The 19,408-nt window shown below is 43.6% G+C and overlaps 1 protein-coding gene across 4 annotated transcripts in view; it reads left to right on the plus strand.

Moving 5' to 3' along the window:
* The window catches only part of SUMF1 (sulfatase modifying factor 1), a 71,758-nt gene that overhangs the window by 12,479 nt on the left and 39,871 nt on the right, over window positions 1-19,408 (plus strand). For all 4 annotated transcript variants that reach the window (XM_077925012.1, XM_077925011.1, XM_028719351.2 and 1 more), the window contains exons 4-5: window positions 15,382-15,464; window positions 18,714-18,836. In XM_077925012.1, coding sequence (XP_077781138.1) covers window positions 15,382-15,464; window positions 18,714-18,836 — 206 coding nt within the window. The remainder of the gene's footprint in view (window positions 1-15,381; window positions 15,465-18,713; window positions 18,837-19,408) is intronic.

Below are 19,408 nucleotides of genomic sequence, written 5' to 3' on the forward strand. Positions count from 1 at the left end.
ATACAAGTACAAAGGAATAAGTATATCAGAAGTAAATGAGGAGGTGGTGGCTGGGTTTTCTCTCCTTTCTAGCTCAGCCTACACTCGAGTAGGACCCTGGCAGAGACACATGCCCGACTGGCATTTTCTCTCCCTTCCGGTCGATTGTTTGGGAGCTTCAAAAGCTTTCTTTAGCCTGAACATCACAGCGACGCCAACAGACACCGGCACACTTAGGGATCCGCAGAGTGTTTGCAGTTTGCGTAACAGACCTCAGCAACTCAGCATTTTGGCTAATCTACTTTATTTACATATAAACACACACGGAACACTGCAACATGGCTCCCTCTCTCTCTAGCATCAGACAGCAAAGAGAAAAAGAACAAAGGGCAATAGTCCCACTTCACAGAACACAGTAACACAAACATCCTGTCTCCATCACTTCCCACTCTGTGGAGTCAAAACATACACTGTCATGTGATAGACAACAATCCCATGACTGCAATCATGGAGCAGGAATTCTAACAGTGGCTGGGTTTTCTCTCCTTTCTAGGGGTTGATGCAGTGACCCATGCCAACAGAGCTGTGCCTTTCCTTGTAAGCAGTAATACGAATCATAGAATTGTAGAGTTGGAAGGGATTCCAAGGGTCATCTAGTCCAGTGTTTCCCAACCTTGGGCCTCCAGCTGCTTTTGAACTACAATTCCCATCATCCCTGACCACTGGTCTTGCTGGCTAGGGATGATGGGAGTAGTAGTCCAAAAACAGCTGGAGGCCCAAGGTTGGGAAACACTGATAACCCCCTGTGATGTAATTGTTGTCATCTCTGTCCATCTGTCTTTCACAGGCTCTGAAGATGCCTGCAAATTAGTTGGTTGACAGCTACAAGGTGCTTTTGGGGAGCTCCTAGAAAGGAAATGTAGCTCACTGGTAGAGCATCAGCTTTGCGTGCAAAATTATTGATCATTTGACTCATAGAAATTACTCAAAGTGATCTACAAACACAATAGAAATACTGAAACCAATTAGAAAAGACACAATGAATAATAACTTTTTAAAAAAGAAAACCAGCTATATAAATGAGGTCTAAAAGAGGCTTCAAATACTTAAAAACACTTAAAGTTAAGGGCCAAAAACCCAGGTAAAAAAGAATATTTTTTTTGCTTGGTGCCTAAAGATGGTGCCAGGGAGAACATTCCAGAAGTAAGGAGCTGCCATTGAAAGAGCACTTTTTTTTTGTAGCCAGCCTCCAGACCTCCCCTGAAGGAGGCTTATGGAAAAGGGCCTCAGATGATGATTGCAGGGTCCGGATCTGTTCATGTGGGGAAAGATGGATCTTGGTATCCTGAGCTGCACAATGCTGTAGCAGTCGGTGTGGTGGAGCCACCCTCCTGACAACAGCATCGCTGTAGGCTGTCCTGGGGCAGTGGTGAAGTTGGGGTTGCATTGGACTGACTCCACTGAAGTGTATATGCCTCCTCCATGTCACTGCTGCCTCTTCCCAACACTGCCTGGGTAATCAACAGCGACATGAGTGAACCCAGCTGTTGCTACTATCAGGAAGCCCTGTTTTTTCGTCTTGCGAAGCAACCCCATTGACAGCTTAGCGGATTAGCGCTACAGCTGTCTAGCGGCTTTTCGCGATCAGCTGTTAAGCGGGTTATCAGCGGAACAGCTGATAGGCGGCTTAGCAGCTTAGGAAAAGGGGGGGGGGGGAGTGAAAAAACCCCAATCATAGAATCATAGAGTTGGAAGGGACCCAGAGAGTCATCTTGGTCCAACCCCCTGCAATGCAGGAATCTCAACACATGGACCCTCCCCTATCCAGTTTGAAACTATACCAGGCACTGCTTATCTTTGCAAATGCGCTAGCAGTGTTAATTGCTGCACCGCTAGATAGCCCATGCACTCACACATCCTTATAGGCTAGCATCTACAAATGTGTGATGTGGGAACGGGCTGTGAAACTGAAAACTAAGGATGACATTTGACTAAATTGTTGCAAGGAATAGAACTTTTTTTAAAAAAAAAAAAAGGTAAAGGACCCCTGACAGTTATGTCCAGTTGTGAACTACTCTGGGGTTGCGGAGCTCATCTCGCTTTACAGGCCGAGGGAGCTGACGTTTGTCCGCTCTGCAGACAGTTTTTCCGGGTCATGTGGCCAGCATGACTAAGCTGCTTCTGGCGAAACCAGAGCAGCGCACGGAAACGCCATTTACCTTCCCACCAGAGCAGTACCTATTTATCTACTTGCACTCTGATGTGCTTTCAAACTGCTAGGGTGGCAGGAGCAGGGACCTAGCAACAGGAGCTCACCCCATCGTGGGGATTCGAACCGCCAACCTTCCGATCGGCAAGCCCTAGGCTCAGTGGTTTAGACCACAGCGCCACCTGTGTCCCGAGGAATAGAACTAGCGTGATGCAGTTTCCCCCCCTCTCTTTCCCCAACCCCATGTGAAGCCACTGCTGCTCACAAATCACCTCCAGAGGGTTGTAGGAACTCCCAGAGCAGACTGGGGGGGGGGCGGGCAGAGATTGCTCTGTTGCGCAAGGAGAAATCCCTGCACTGGTGAATGAGCTGTTTAATGCTACCACCTCAGTTGTGGACTGCCTTTCACTGGAGATTTTTAAACAGAGGTTGGATGGCCATCCACCTGTCATTCTTTAGCTGTGATTCCTACATTGCAGGGGGTTGGACTAGATGGCCCTTGGGGTCCCTTTCAGCTCTACATTTCTATGAATAAATCCCTAAAATTCAAGGTGGTGGTGATTATACCCGTATAACAAAAACAAAACCTTGCTAGGTGACTTGAAGGCTTACAGAGCAGATAAGCTGTTCAGAGTCAGGATAAGTGCCTTGTTGTCCCTCTGTTTTGCTTCTGCTTTTCACCTGAGAAATACAGTTTGCCGAGAGGGGCAAGAACACATTAATTTTCCCTTAAACACATGTAGGGGGCCTCTTGTGGGCTTTCAGTTGCATTTTGGCTGGCTGTTTGGGGAGAGCGCCAGGTGACTTAGTGTTTTTGTACCTTAATCAGTTTAGCTTTCGCAGAAGCGATTCATCTTACCATGCTCCCACTGTGCTCTCAAAGGAAAATATTATGCATTGGATAAATAATAGCACACACTGGAGCACATTGTGTGCAGAGCTTCTAGGTGCAATTAGACCTCGCCGGGTTTATTCTTTGTTGTTGAAGAAAGTGGAAGCTGTGAAGAAAAGGGGAGAGAGGAAACTTAACAAATCTGTTAAGCCACAGTTTAAGAAACCAACCGAGTGTTGACTCTGACCCGATACATGTGGCAAAACAAAACTCCCTCACCTCCCTCAACTCTTTGGGGAAATGGGCCCTGCTTCTGCTGTTGACGAACTTTGAGGTGATGTGCTTGCTGCTTGTAGGGCAAGATAGATAGCCTATTTTAAATTCAGCTAGAAGGATCTTGTTCAGCAGTCGCCATCATTTTTTTTTTATTTTTTTTTGCATCCTTTGAAGATGAAGGATTCTGATAAATGCTGAATGGCAAAGGATTCTGTGATTGCCAGACTCTGCTCCTGTTCGTGGGATGGAGGAGAATTGGGCAAGTCTGACAAGACATATGGTAAAGCTGGGAAGTGTGTGTGTGTTCCAGGAATGCTTAGTTTTAAGTGTCAAGCTCTGGTTTTCAGAAGCCTGAAGAGGCGTCACTGCTTCCAAATGGGGCTCTGGAGCTTAAACCTGTTGGGAGTTCAAGCTCAGTTATTTCCCATCACCCCTGGTCATTGGACATGCTTGCTGAGGCTGATGGGAGTTGTAGTTCAGCAACCTCTGGCAGGTCAAAGGGTCCCTACGCCTGCAGTACAACATGCTGACTCTCAGCATCACACAGGCACATAATAGGGGAGGGCTGCATACACTCAAGGTTATGGATTTGTATCTAGAGCACAATTTTAGTTTTTCAAAATGGCATGGCCTGTTGAACCCAAAACTGATTATTGCTACAAAGGCCAGCACTTCAAGGCCTGCTGTTTTGTAGTGGCTGGGCAGGGGTGATAGTGACATTTGCCTTTTGGCAACAAAATGATCCCCTCAAAGGCAGGCAGGCAGGCAGGCAGGCAGGCAGGGAATGCATGTCTCTCTAGAAATATTTGCCCTGCCATATTGTTTTTCCCCTCAAGGAATTGTCAATTTTGGCAGGGAAGTAGAAATGCTGTAATTAACGCCCCCCCCCCCCCCGCATTTGTTTGCATGCCTTAAAAAACAAACACATGTTAAATACCAGCACAAAACCCTGCAATAAACATTGGGAGATTGTCCATCTCTCCCTTAGAGAGCTATTCAGGAAACAACCATTTTAATATTCTGTTTGCTAATCTGTGCCTCCACATTTTACTGTACTACCCTGAGTCAAATGGCAGAATGCATTTTTTCTTTAAAAAAAGCAGCTATTCTGTATGTCACGGTCCTTGGCCTAACTCAACAAGCATTGTCCCTAATGCTTGCAATTGGAAGTGAGTTGGAACTGGCTCATGGCCCAAAGTGTTAAAACGCTGTTGCTTCTTTCCAGCGATTTCCCCTATTTGGTTAGAGTAACTTTTAGAGGACTGTCCTTTGCCTTGTTTTTCAATATGTATTATTAGGACATCCTGGCATGCAGAACATCATCTGGGTAGGCATGGAAAAATGATATTATTCTGATGACTTTGGCCAGCAGCCTAGTGATGCAGGGACTTGCTTTTCTTGTGGTTTGGCATTCTTAACCTGTTATTTAACTGTTCACCCCAAAGTGTTTCCCTTTTCAAGTATGTAGGCTGGAATGGAGAATACAAAAGCAACATCTGGAGGAATATTTGCTGCTTGTTGTCTTTTTTTTTAAAAAAAATATCCTTACATTTAAAGCATTAAATACAATGCAGTTTTGTTGCTAGTTTTCTAAACTTTGAGCGCTCAGTTGTATGTAATTTAATACTGTGCGTGCACCCCCCCTCCCTTGGGTATAAATTGGATGGTGCTGGCAAGGCCAGGGCTGAGGAATTCATACAATTGACATTCAGGCTTTATGATCACAGTCATTGACGCCATCTAAGGAACTAACAAGGGTCATACCTAAAAATATTGATTTGCACAGGCGTTAGGAAAGGCAAGTCAACTTTGCATCAGGTTCCCAGTCCAAGGATGCAAAGTTGGATCCAAAAAGCAGGCAGGATTAATTTGTTTGGCACTGGATAATCAGTGGAAAAACTGCAGAGCACAAGAATACAGACCAATAAGGATCAAAGGGAGGATAGTTTGACATGTTTGTTTTTATTCTTCTAAGTAGCTGGTTACGACAGCAGTTTATCAAAACTTTATAAAATGTGGCCCCCTTAGATCTTCTGATCTTTACTCTAGCCTAGAAACCTGCCTGCCATATCCCCTGGGCTGCTGCTTCCCTGCATGCTGGATTTTTGTATACACTTCTCCATGATGGCTTTTGCATGGCCTTTTTTTTATGCTGCTTGTCCTGCACTACTTCCAAACCAACTCAGCACCAACCCATTGTATGGTGTCATTGTATGCCTTTGCATGGGAAGTCCTGTTGCGCAGAAGAAGACCTACCACTGGGAAGATGAACTAGTTGCATATCAACCAATAACGGGGCATGGGGTAATATGTGTCTTGTTTCTCCATTGCTGTATTTGAACTAGAGGTCTGGGGAGCATGTGTGTATTGGTTTGTGTGACTGTAACTTTTTCATCTTTACCTCTTTTTTTTGATGAACAATGTTCTATAAAATCTCTTGGAAATACCTCATCCACACAGGTTAGCGCAACCTCTGCGCAATGCCTGAGGAGGCCCTCTTTTCTTTTTGTCTTGAGCGACTCTTCCCTCTTGGTATTATTTGCGTTGCGGTATCTCTGTATGGTCGGTGGCTGCTGTTTTCAAATTTAACGCAATTCTGTTGCTATGGAGGCAGAACGTTGAACAGAAGTAGGTCAATTCAGTACAGGGTCTGATGTGCTTGGGAAGCAGAGAAGCTTAGCTGGAGAGAAATGTGGATCAGGTGAGCACCAAAGGTGTCTCGCCTTGTGGACAGTCTGTTTGGAAGAGCACATGTACCTGTATTTAAGTTCATATCTTTCTGATCGGGGCTGTCAAATACGCTGAAGTGGACAGGGAACGTGCCGTGAGACAGGTGGGCTGATTGTCTTGTTTACTTTGCGTGGGTAGAAAAATAAATCGGGCCTGAAATCCTAAGAAGACTTGTTGTTGCCTTAGTTGACAGAGGTGGGGTTGAGCAATGGGAATTGTGCAGGCTGTCTCCGTTCCGGCTTCTGGAAGAGGAAAACTGAAAATAAGATAGCTGCCACATCGGTTGTTGCCCACAGAGTGACAGGGAAGCTTTGTCGGGTACGTGGGATGATGATAATGTGCAAGCTGATCCCATTTACTTTGGGGTCAGAGACAGAATTGAGGTTGGCAGTGAAAAAGACAGGCAGGTACTTATTGAGGTGTCATCCTACAGATGAGACTTGGATAATTGTATTGCCTGTTGTAGAGCCTGTTCCTGAGTAGAGAAAATGCTATGCTTGTCACTTCACAGGAAATGAAGACACACTTTTCGGGAGCAAAGGGTGGCAGCCCGAGGATGAGATCAAATATGGTGTAAACTGGTATCTGCTGACCAAAGGAGCTTCTACCTTCCTCTCCCTGGCCCCCCCAGCATGCTTCCCAAATTTTCTCCGTAGTGTATCTGAAGAAGTGTGCATGCACACGAAAGCTCATACCAAGAACTAACTTAGTTGGTCTTTAAGGTGCTACTGGAAGGAATTTTTTCCCCTGTTTTTTCTCCGTAGTGTTAGAGAACAAGCGGGCAGACATGATTGGAGGTTGCCCTGAGTCAGTGATGCTAAAACCAGCTGGGTAGTCCTCATGGCAACAGTTTCTCCCCATGCCCACACCATTTTTAGTACATTAAAAAACACCATATTATTGCCCAGAAGGATGAATGCTTTCCCACTGTACTAAAGAAGCTTAATGCTGAACACAACATCAACAAAGCTACCTGTCTCCCTCCCCAGTAATTTTCCTATCATTTTAGATTCCTTTCCCATTCTTTTTTTATTTAAAAGCTGTGCACCCCACCCCCTTTCATGGGTAAACATCTTGGGATATTCCTTCATCTGAGAGAATTCTGGTCTTCTATCCCTTCTCTTCCCTGCTCCTACCAGGAGGCTAACAGCTGCACTGTACAGCATGTACAGTTTGGACATTGTCCTTAAGGGTGTCTACCCTGAGGTTACACCGCAGTGTGTCATCTTCCAGCTAATGAGGAGGCAAACAGTGGTGTGTTCTGACAAGCTGGATTTCTGACATATGCAGCGAGGGTGGGAAATCTTTTTCAACTCACAAACCCATCTGGGCAACCCGTCTAGGGCCAAATGCTGGTTGTGGGTGGAGCCAGAGGGAAAAGCAGGCAGAGCAATACATGTGAATTTTACCTTTCTGTAGTAGGCTAGTTTCTACCCACACTCATGCAGCCTTCTCTGTCCTCCAGAGCAAGAGGCATTGTCAGAGTTCATGGGTGCATTCCATCCAGGCTCAAGGAGGCTCCAACAGAGGGCCAGTGAGAGGTGTGGCTGGGGAGTCCCAAGAGCCTGGAGGGCTATATTTGAGCCCTGGGCCTGAGGTTCCCCATCCCTCGCCTAGAGCAACCATCTGGCCTATGGACTCACTGTTTTGGGAAGATATGAGAACCAGGCAGTCTTTCCCCCTAGATTGTGGGGCTCCCAACCATTATAACCTCTGTTTTATCCAGCTTTGGTTTGCTCATCTTCAGTCGCTCCACAACAGCCTGCACTAATTCAGAACCAACGCTGCTGCTCTTGAATTTGAAGATAATGAAACTGTGAGCAGATAACACAGAATATATTTAAAGCCTATTCAGCGCACATTTAAAGTTCATGACTCCCCCCCCCCCCCGGCAAAACAATTTTGGGAACCATAGTTTATTAAGGGTGCAGGAAATGGTAATTCTGTGAGGGGGGGGGGGACACACAGTTCTTGGTTTGCTCCAAGTGTATGGTTAATGGTAAACTTCAAATGGAGCGGGGGGGGGGGGGAGTAAGCCCCTCTCAACCACTGGATCTAGGGAGTGGTTTTCTTAGCAGCAGCAGCAGCAGCAGCTAGCTCTGCAGCATGGGAAGAAAGCACCTATTTGTATGAAAGAGGTTGATTTGATATAATTAGCCATAAGACAAGCCTGCTGGATCAGACCAAAAGCCTTTTTTAGCCTCTCTTCTTGTTTCCTGCAGCAGCCAACCAGATGCCTTTAGGAAGCCCACAAACAAAAATGTGGTTTCACGGTCTTCTCTGTGCACTGTTTCTGCATCCATTGATATCAGCAACCAAAAACTGAGTCATGTAATTTCCAGGGTCACTTCTGGTTTGCTTCAACTGCAAAATCTAAGTTTGGATCACTTGTGAGTGGTTTTTTTTTAATACACAAAAATTGCCAAAACATGTCACATTAATCAAAAGTCCAGCTTTCATTCTTCTTTTTGTCGATTGTGCTACTTCTGATAGGTAACATTCAATACAATAAATTTCGTGAGAGAATACAATGGAATTCACTTCAATTTAGTTAATTGAGCTTTTGGGAAATAACTAAAGTTAAGACACTGAAGCTTCCTAACAAACAGGACAAACAGAATGTCCACATTCGTTTTCTTTTATTAAAAAGTGGCATTTTAATGGATTTGTTTTCTACTGTTAGGCACATCCAGCATTAGAGTATCGGACCTCATTTTATTGGCTTTATTTTCTGTAAATGGTCTTTGGTTTTGATGTCAAAGTGAAAAGACTTAAGAAGCTGTTTGGCTATTATCTCCGCACTCTACCCTGGGTGTGCTTCAGGCTCATGCATTTACCAACATGTATGAATCTTATATTGAATCAGAACAAATGCATGAACTGAGAAAGCCTACATATCTTTGATAAACTAAAAAGGTTTGATATCCATTCTTGAGAGATACCACAGTTTAGACAGTCACTTCTGCAAGGGAGTGCATGGATGGGTGGGTGGGAAGTGTGTGTGTGTGTGTGTGTGTGTTTGTGCATGCGTAATTCCTGATGTCACTATGCATAAGATGGCAGTTTTGGGTAGGAGGGAGAAGAATGTTCAATCCTTAAATGCACTTCCCTTGGATTTCCAAACATTAGCTGCTATGTATTACATGGGTGCTATTGTGAGTTAAAGGGTGGTAAACAAAGCAATGATGTCTCTTTAAATGGACATTTCCCTCTTCAAATCTGGAACCATTTCCAGTTTTAGAACATGCAGTCTTGCCAACCTAAGGGAATTAGAAGTATTTTCATGATTTTGTAAATAACCACTCTGTAAACAGTCAGCTTCAAAACAAATATACCCCAGCGATGTTCCATAATTCTTTTAATGCAACAGCATGACAGTTTTGCATTAGTAAGAATCGAAATTATCAAAGTAAACAGGTTAGCAATGGTACAATAAAGGGACCAAAACGTTTTGTTTTGTTTTTTGTAATTTATAAGCCCTACCTCTGGCAGAGTAAAGCTTGAACATGCAGATGTGGCAAGTATCCCAAGACTTGTAGGGAAAAAATAGATTTACTATTGATGATTTATATGACATATTTTAAGTTAGCAAAGCGCTATGGAATGTTCTTGCAGGGTTTTTTGCCCCATGTTTTCCCAAGAACTTTGGCTACTACCATACTTATTTTGTAGGTGGACAACAGAGAGCGTTAAAGGATCCACTCCCTCTCTGGCCAACATTGCATTGGCAGCAAACCTGCCTCCATGACTAGCATCTCTGTAGGAGACTGGTGTTTGTAGACATGTTTTGTTGCATGCACACCTTTACGCCAAAGATGTATTAATTCACACACGAAAAGGTCCATACTTTGTTGGCCTCAGCACCGAGGCCGATAGCTCAGTTGCTAGAGCAACATGACTCCTTCATTAAGCTTTTAGGTGCGGTCTCCTCAGCTGTAGGCTCCAACCTGTGGGTTTCTCATTCTTGCAGCTGTTGGGAGCAAGCTGCAGTCCTGATTCTAAATAAAAGAGCAGGAACTCTCCTTGTACAGGACGATGGAGCTTTTTTATCAGATTAAGTATTGCGTTGCACAAGCAACAGTCTCTCCATTAGTACATTCCATCATCACAAACGTTTCATTGAGAGGAAAGAGGTTTTGAGACCTTTCGCAGTAAGCAAAGGCTGTGTGGAACCTGGCCCACAAAAGAATTAAAGATCTTGTTCTGAGACATAGCCTGGGTTGTTCGAGTGCAGATTAAAGTGTGCTTTGTTACAAGCTTGCTATACGCACACTTCTGTCAGCCACAGCCAGCTTGCCCAATGGGCAGGAATGATGGGGATTGGCTGGGCATAACATTTGGAGGGTGCCACATTGGCTTAGGTGTTTAGGGAATAAGCCTCTATTTCATAGAATAATCATAGAAGAGTAGAGTTGGAAGGAATCCTGGGGGTCATCTAGTCCAACCTCCTACAATACAGGAATCTCAATTAAGGTAAAGGTGAAGGACCCCTGGACGGTTAAGTCCAGTCAAAGGCGACTATGGGGTGCAGCGCTTGTCTCGCTTTTCAGGCCAAGGGAGTCGGCATCTGTCCACAGACAGCTTTCTGGGTCATGTGGCTAGCATGACTGAACCGCTTCTGATGCAACGGGACACTGTGGCGGAAGCCAAAGCGCGCGGAAACGCCGTTTACCTTCCTGCCCCAGTGGTACCTATGTATCTCATTACACTGGTGTGCTTTCGAACTGCTAGGTTGGCAGGAGCTGGCACAGAGCAACCAGAGCTCACCACCACCACATGGATTCGAACCGCTGACTTTCCAATCAGCAAGCCCAAGAGGCTCAGTGGTTTTAGACCACAGCACCACCTGCATCCCTAGGAAATCTCAGTTATAGCATCCATGACAGATGTTATTGTAAGTTGTTTTAAACTGAGTTTAATATTGCATTTTATTGTTGTAGCCCGTGCTGGGACACTATGACAAAGGGTGGGTAGTAAATAAATGTATACGTAATCACATAAACACAAACACGCCATTGTCTACCCATCATTCCTATTTGGGCGCACTTCTTTTTCCTGGAAGAAGTTTCAAACCCTAAATGAGATTTGGGAGTGGGGGTAGACACTAAGGAAACAAATTGTGACTTTTCTCCCTCCCCCGCCCCACTCCACAATTCCCTCTACCCCAAGTGTGTATTGCATTTGGCTTTGAATTCAAGTATTTGGTATGCAGCTGCCAGCTTTAGGCATTATGTAACTTCAGAAAATAAACTGCCTTTACGGAAAAGTGAGATTGCTATGTTTCAACATTTTAAAGGAAGCTTGGCCGTGACCTGATGACTTGGCAAGGCTAATAATGCCTTGCCGACAGAACACAGATTTCTTTGCGAGCGCAGTGATGGAGCTAATCTATGGTCATGGTGATGTGGGTTTTGTAAGCTGATCACATGCACAAGAATGCAAAACGATTGATTGGAGGTTTCTGCCTGTGAAATACATCACACCATATCTCTGCATTTGCAATTATGCAAGCATTTCCCTCCGAGATCTTGAGCCTGTGCTTGTTAATGGATCAGGACTCGGTCACAATCATATGCCAAGACCCGAACAGAGGCAGGCTTTAATTTGAGCCAGGGCAAAGTAGCAGGACCTGTTTCAGTGCCAAGTTCCAGTTGTGGGGTCTACATGAAGGAGTAAGAGAATGAAACTGAGTATGGATAAGTTCCTTTGTCTCACCACTCAGTAGTGACACCCAGTCTCTGGAAATCTGGGATAAAGAGAGAAGACCACTAAATCAGAAAGCATGACCCTGAGGTAGACCGGAACCCTCCTCTATACTTCAGTATCTACCCTTACTTTCCTTTCGAACTTGATACCCTGAACCCAAGTGGAGAATCCAAAGCACACGTCAAAACTTACTGCAACCCCATAGCATCTCTGCAAAGCACCATCTGTGCTCCAGTTTCCCTATTAATGCCCTATCACAGAATCCCACAAGTGACTCCCATTCCCCCCAATTCTGGGACCTTGTTCTTTGTGTTTCCCAGCTTCTTTTGTAGACTTCCATCTACTTCTTTCAAAATTGATGTGCCACTTCTCCCTCTGTGCTATCTCCACGTTGCTCCCACTGTTGTTAAAACAGGTGGATCATAAATGATGGCTCCACTTGGGTCAGAGTGGGTCTGTTGGAAGGCTCTGTTGTAACTTCACACTGATGTCAGTTTTTCCTGGGAAGGTTGTTTCACTGCTAAATCTTGAGAAAGAACCAGGCTTGGTGGTCTGATTCTCACTTTGGGTATGAGAGATCTTCAGGGCAGGTGTGGTTCTCCAGAGGCTGCATATCAAAAGTGGGTGTAGCCAAAGTGTAATTATGGGAGTGGCAAAAGCTGCAGTTCTGAATGCTGCCTTCTAAAGGTTTCCAGTTATTTTAAATAATGTCTTTATTATTCATTCATTATTAAATGTTTTTATCATGTATTCATTATTAAACAGAGGTCCCCCCCCATTTTTTTAAATGACAAATTTTGAATGGGGTTCGGGAGTGTCACAATTTTTTTGGGGGGGTCATAGAATCCCAGCAGGGGACCTGCAGAAGCAGTAAGTTTTCTAAAAAATTAAAAACATAATGGCACGTGGTGGGGGACGAAGGCCACAAAACCTGGTTTGGCCTCACATTATCACATGTACCAGCCTTTCTGAACCCCCAGATGTTGGACTACAACTTCCATCGTCCCTAGCTAGCAGGACCAGGGTCAGGGAAGATGGGAGTTGTAGTCCAGCACCTGGGGGCCCATGGTTGAGAAAGGCTGCTATATTATTATTAGTAGTATTACAGTGGTACCTCAGGTTACATACGCTTCAGGTTACATATGCTCCAGGTTACAGACTCCACTAACCCAGAAATAGTGCTTCAGGTTAAGAACTTTGCTTCAGGATAAGAACAGAAATCCTGCTCCAGCGGCGCAGCAGCGACAGAAGGCCCCATTAGCTAAAGTGGTGCTTCAGGTTAAGAACAGTTTCAGGTTAAGTACGGACCTCCGGAACGAATTAAATACTTAACCTGAGGTACCACTGTATTATTATTATTTATTTATTTATTTATTAGACATTGAGGGGATGAGGCACGAAGTTTGGGGGTTGGGGGGGACAGATATAGTCTGTGAGACATGTGTTAACTACCCCTGCTTTAGAGTCATTGTTAGTCAGCACTAGACTAGACAGCCCAATGCTCTTAAGTTTATATAAGGCCAGGGTGGGAAACCTGGGCCCCTTCAGATGTTCTCAGATTCCAACTCCCATCAGCCCAGTGCTCATGGATGTTAGGAGCTGGAGTCTGACAACACCTGAAGGGCCACAGCTTCCCACCCCTGCCTTAAATGACATCATTCCTGACCCTACAAGACATCATCATATAAACCTACAGGGTCAAGATTTTTGTTATTGCTGCAGGAAAAAATAAATAAAAAATCTGCTTATTAACCAGATTGCAATTGTTATTTTGTGACTGAATGATTAGGGCAAATACAGAAAGGGCAACATCCAAAACTACTCAAAAAGTACCAAAGGCAGAAAGTGTTTAGGTGCAGAATACATGATCTTTGGAGCAGAGGATTGCTTCTGTTGATCTATAGAGCCCTTCTACAGAGAGTCGAACACAGAGAAGTCCATGTTTTTCTCTCTAGTCAATACTCCCAACATCTGTGTTTCTGCCCCAACCCTTTCCCTTTCCGACGTATTGCTGCTTCTGTTGTAGAACACATTTCCTTTGATCCGAAGCATGAGAATGCAAGGTATTAGGAAAGCAATTAATCCCCTTAGTTGCAAGAGAAGGATTGTGGTATTAAATGATCTGGGGCTCTTATATCTCTTACCTCATTAGTACAAAGGCTAATTAGATTTATAACAATTAGAAGCTTTACAGCATTCTGAGAATTTTTTGGGAAGGATGTAAGATTTAGGCAGCTCACTCTATTTTGAACAGAGCAGCTTGAAGCATACTTAGAGGATGCTGGAAAATAATTGACTTAATAGGCACTTGGAAGCTTTCATTCTGAGGTTGCGACATTGTTTCGGCAGAGGCACTGTCCTGTGAATTGTGGACGTACCTCACATTGGAACTTGGCTTACCTGCAGTGGGTGACTGTCATTTTCTCTGTACAGTGGTACCTCAGGTTACATATGCTTCAGGTTACATACGCTTCAGGTTACAGACCCGCTAACCCAGAAATAGTACCTCTGGTTAAGAACTTTGCTTCAGGATGAGAACAGAAATCATGCTCCGGCGGCGCAGCGGCAGCAGGAGGCCCCATTAGCTAAAGTGGTGCTTCAGGTTAAGAACAGTTTCAGGTTAAGTACGGACCTCCGGAACGAATTAAGTGCTTAACCTGACGTACCCCTGTATTGCAGTGCAGAGTATGAACTGGATCTCATCACAGCATCCCCACATGTAAAAAAGTATGGATAGCCAATGTGGAATTTTCCACGTGTTGTTGGAAAACAACTCCCATCACCCCCTGCCATTTGTGCACCTGCACTTTTCAAATTCTATTTAAGGAAAAGCAAGATCTTGAGTAGCACGGGTTGGGAAACAACAGGCCCTGGGCAACAAGTAGCCCAGCAGCCAGGGAGTTAACATGCTCCCTCCCCCTGTTTCTGCTTTCTTCTCAGTTTTAGAAACATAATACGGGCGAAAGCAATAGAGATTAAAGCTCTAATCCTTGCTGATGACTGAAAAACCTGAAGTGGTGGAATACCTAAAACTTTAAACTGGGACGTTGTTGTGATGTTTACACACATGTTGGGGGCGGGGAAGGTTAGTAAGAAATCCCTAGGCAGGGCTTTATGGATATTCTGAGCCCTTGCAACTGGAATTAGGTTGGATGACGTATACTCAGCCATGTTCTTGGGACTGCTGCTGGAAGCGTTCCAAATGGGAGAAAACGTTCGTGGTGTAGCATTTCAGACAGAGGAAGGCAGAAAAGAAACCCAAAGGTGATCAACGGAATAGGATAATGGAAGATAGGAAGCTGTTTTATACGAGGCCACACAATAGTCTAACATCAAAGTACGGTTTTATGATCCTGGCTTGTTCCAAAGCTAGTAACCATAGTTTCCTTGTTTGGACGAAACAGGAAACTATGGTTAATTAGAGACTTCCTGGACAAATCACAGCTTCCATAAAGTAATTGTGCATGCAGGCAAGGTTCTTGTTCGAAAGCCGTTTCATGTACACTTATCTGAAACGGACCATTAACTGCCACTAAGTCAAAAATGTGCACCAGTCATTTCCTACCCCTCTTTTTACTGCCAATGATAACTTCCTTATTGAATGACCTCTCATAGGCTGCCAACACTTTCTTTGCCTGTTTTGTTTTAGGTGGCTGTTGCTCCTTGGTGGCTGCCTGTTAAAGGAGCTAACTGGAAGCACCCTGAGGGTCCTGATTCTAATATCTCAAACAGGTGAGCCTCAGATAGGTATTGGGTTTCAGCTGTGGTATTTAAGGCTGCTTCTCACTGGATATTTTGAATTAAGGATTACATTTCAGCAATTATGAAAGCCACATTATTTCTAATGCAGCTTTTTAAAGAGAGGTAGAGGGCTTTGCTCTGTCCTTTAAAAGGAAGAGCAGCAGTTTTTGAAAGCCATTTGTACCCATAATTGATGTAGGGTGCATATACTTTGCTCATCGACATCTGTGGCCAGATACTGAACACTTAGTGAGAAAGGGCCCTTAAGTACATCATCTTCCTGTGATCCCTAGGGTATTTGGTTTCCTGCTATTTGACCTATCAATTTCCTTTCAGGTTTCCATGTTTTTCTTCTATTTTCCTCCCGTGAACATTGGTAGAAGCGTTTCTTTGCTTAAAAAAACCAAAAAATAATAATAAACATAAACAAAACATTTCATTGTATGTTATTAAGACCTTCTTTGAAAAATGGCACCATGGTGCCATGGCTAGTGAACAGCATTAACCTATTGATATGCATTGCTTTATAGATGCACAAGGCAAGGAATTATGAGTACCATAGGATCTGTGAACCTATTTTCTGTTTATAGCCTTCTCATGTTCTTTACAGAGTATTTGAGGAGGGCATGCAGGGTTTCTTTTCATTTCCCCCCAATAAAGCTACCATGTTGTACCAGGGAGCACTGTAATATGGTGAAGTATTCTGGTGTGCTATGAAAACAGCAGACCATGGGCTTTCCAGACCTTCTGGACCACAATTCCCATCAGCCCTGGTGTGATGGTTGGGGCTGATGAGATTTGTAGCCAAAAACATCTGGAGAATGCCAAACTGGGAAAGGCTGCAAAAAATACTTAAAAATGCATACGACTTCAGATAAAAACAGGACATTTAAAAACAAACCCTAAGAGAAACTTTTATATTCTGATTTTATTCTGTGAACCGCCCTGAGACCTGCTGGTATAGGGCGGTATATAAATTCATTCAATCAATAAAATAAAATAAAATAAAAAGGCCACTCCTAATCCCCAGCACCAAGAACACATATTTGAGATTTTTTTGGGCTGTTTGTAGAATATGTTAAAAGTTGTGTCACAGCTGTTTGGGTTCTTCATATTTGCTACTTTGAATGGTCTGCTTTTGCTCTATTATCTGAAGTTGTATGTATTTTTATATTAGTTTTTGCTTGTCAATTTTAAGGTGAGCTGTTAAGCTGCCTCACAGGTACATTTTCTGTTAGACTATTTTATTAGGTTAAATCAAGTATGTAACGAATCTCATTTATATTGTCAAAATACAAAAAGCCAAGGGAGCTGGAAGTGGCTTCTGCAAGGCAGGAGAAGAGGGATGGAAGAGCAGAAAATGACCTAAAAGACCTCAAACATTCATGGAAAGCTTTGTTCTACTTCATTTATTATCAAAATTTATGCCTTCCCTCCTCCCTGCACCCCTTTCCATTATTATTATTATGTGTAACCACAATGTGCACCCTTTATTTTTCTTACCTGAATCGCTTTGCGGAATGCTACAACAAATGAAGTGGCCTTGAGTCTGTCATTAGCATGCATTAATCAGATTCTCCCCCTCAGGGCTGGCAAAACTTGGCGTATTCTTCAAATCCTTTAAGACAAGAACCACATCACTGTAATATCATCTGATGCTTGCTCCTCAGGACAATTCCGTCACTTGCTCTCCGATGGGACGGAATGAGAATGAACTGACATCAAAAATAGTTACACCAGTTGCCAGGAGATAATTAATTAAAAAAAAAAAAGAGGTCAAAATTAGTGCTAAATAACAGTTCTAGAAAGCTGCTCCCTTTCTTCCTACTGCATTCTGGAAGTTTGTCATCCTGACCTAGGACAGGTCAAAGGCATGCTATTCCAGAATAGTATTCTATAATAAGAAGGCAGTGTAAGACACTTTCTTATTATAAAGCAGCGTTCTATGATACTTTCCTTTGTAGGTTTTATAAAAACCTGAAAAAAGAAGAAGCCAAATACAGATGAATAAAATGGGTTGCTGAATTTGTGACGTGTAGAGAGTGTTGTTTGCTAAGGGAGATTCAGACAAACTGTTTCGGCAAGACCATTATCTTATTGGGACTGCAGGAGTGAAAACTCACAACATGTAGTCCGCATGTGAGGGAGGGAGGTGTGTGTGTGTGTGTGTGTGTGTGTGTGTGCGTGCGTTGGAGAAGGGGAGAGATGAGTGAGCATTGCTAAATGCACTTTGGTTACTGTTGGCTGGTCCTGTGGCATGCGCACACGTCATTGCTCTCTGTGAATCAAGTTAGCGATGCAACTCTCTGGCTTGGATTGGACATAATGTTCCTGCTTTTCTTCTTGAAGAAAACATAATGTATTAAGCTAGAAGTGGGTGTCAGAATGCCACACATACTCCCTCTGCCTCCTCTGTGGTTTAATGTCTGTTTACTAAACCAGGATCTCAAACCGCAATTTGACCATTGTTAAACAGGACTAAACAGGACATTATTAAACCACAAATCTCCATTTGGGACATCATGTAGAGTTGCAGATCAACCAGATTTGGGCCAACGTGAGAGCACAAATGAAGGAAGTCAGGTGAGGGATGACAGGGGGAGTGTGCACTTCTATTTCCTGGCTTAATTAACTATAGTTTTATTAAGCTACGTATATTCAACCCAAAATGAATTTTTCAGTGTCCCATTCTTTTTTCTAGCAACTTTGGATAATGATGAGCATTTAACAAAGATTGCTTAGAACTCATCAGAGTATTGTTTGCCATATCGTTTTAGACATTATGTTGTGCACACAAAATGAAAGTGGTTTCCAAAGGTCTGAATAACACTGTGCCACCATATTGGTCTTTAGGTACCTGATCTCCTTTGTATTTCAGTGACTCTACTTTGCTCATATATACGCCAAAATCAGTTTTGTTACTTCCCTTGCCATTTCCACCTTCCACGCTTTTCTGAGCCATTGCTTCACTTTCTTTCTTTTTTCCTCCATTCATCTTTGAATGTTCGTGTTGTGTTCTGTCGTTCTACCCACTTGAGCCTAATGGGGGGAATACTGGCCAAAGGCAGGTTGCATTTGTTTAATATGCTTCGGTGGGCTCGTACATTTTTGTGTCAAGCAGTTTCATGGTTTGGTGTGGCGTTCTTAGTGTTTCACTGTGTAGGACCTGTGCTGAGGTTAGTTAGCACCTCTGGTGCCCTTGATCACACCATTTTGTTTTTTGTTTTATTTGTCTTTCAGAATGGATCATCCAGTTCTTCATGTTTCTTGGAATGACGCTGTGGCATTTTGCAGTTGGGCAGGAAAACGGCTACCAACGGAGGCTGAATGGGAATATAGCTGTCGAGGGGGCCTTGAGAATAGGTTCTTTACTTTTGATCCTTTCCTTTTTGCAAGTGGAAGCAAAAACAACAAAGAAAGCCCTTTCCTATACAGTAGTACCTCGGGTTACATACGCTTCAGGTTACAGACTCCACTAACCCAGAAATATTACCTCAGGTTAAGAACTTTGCTTCAGGATGAGAACAGAAATCATGCAGCAGCGGCGCGGCAGCAGCAGGAGGCCCCATTAGCTAAAGTGGTGCTTCAGGTTCAGAACAGTTTCAGGTTAAGAACGGACCTCCAGAACGAATTAAGTACGTAACCAGAGGTACCATTGTATATGCTTCCTTAAGTTGATCCTATATATTCCCTTTGGTCTTTAAGTCTTGCTAGCCTCACCTTCTAAATAGACAACATGCAGCCCCCTAATAACTTAAATTGTTTAAGTTTAAATATGAGTCCTACAAATCTTGTAACTAACGAAGACTCCCCCCACCCATCACCTTGTGATGAAGGGACTTTTGATTATTCTAGCTCCTGGAAAACCTGGATGGGGAGAAGTAGCTGCCATATTAGAAATGGCCTTTTCTATTTGATGGTAAACAGCTATATGC

The sequence above is a fragment of the Podarcis muralis genome, chromosome 2 (genome assembly GCF_964188315.1).
Source record: "Podarcis muralis chromosome 2, rPodMur119.hap1.1, whole genome shotgun sequence".
Classification (NCBI taxonomy): domain Eukaryota; kingdom Metazoa; phylum Chordata; class Lepidosauria; order Squamata; family Lacertidae; genus Podarcis; species Podarcis muralis.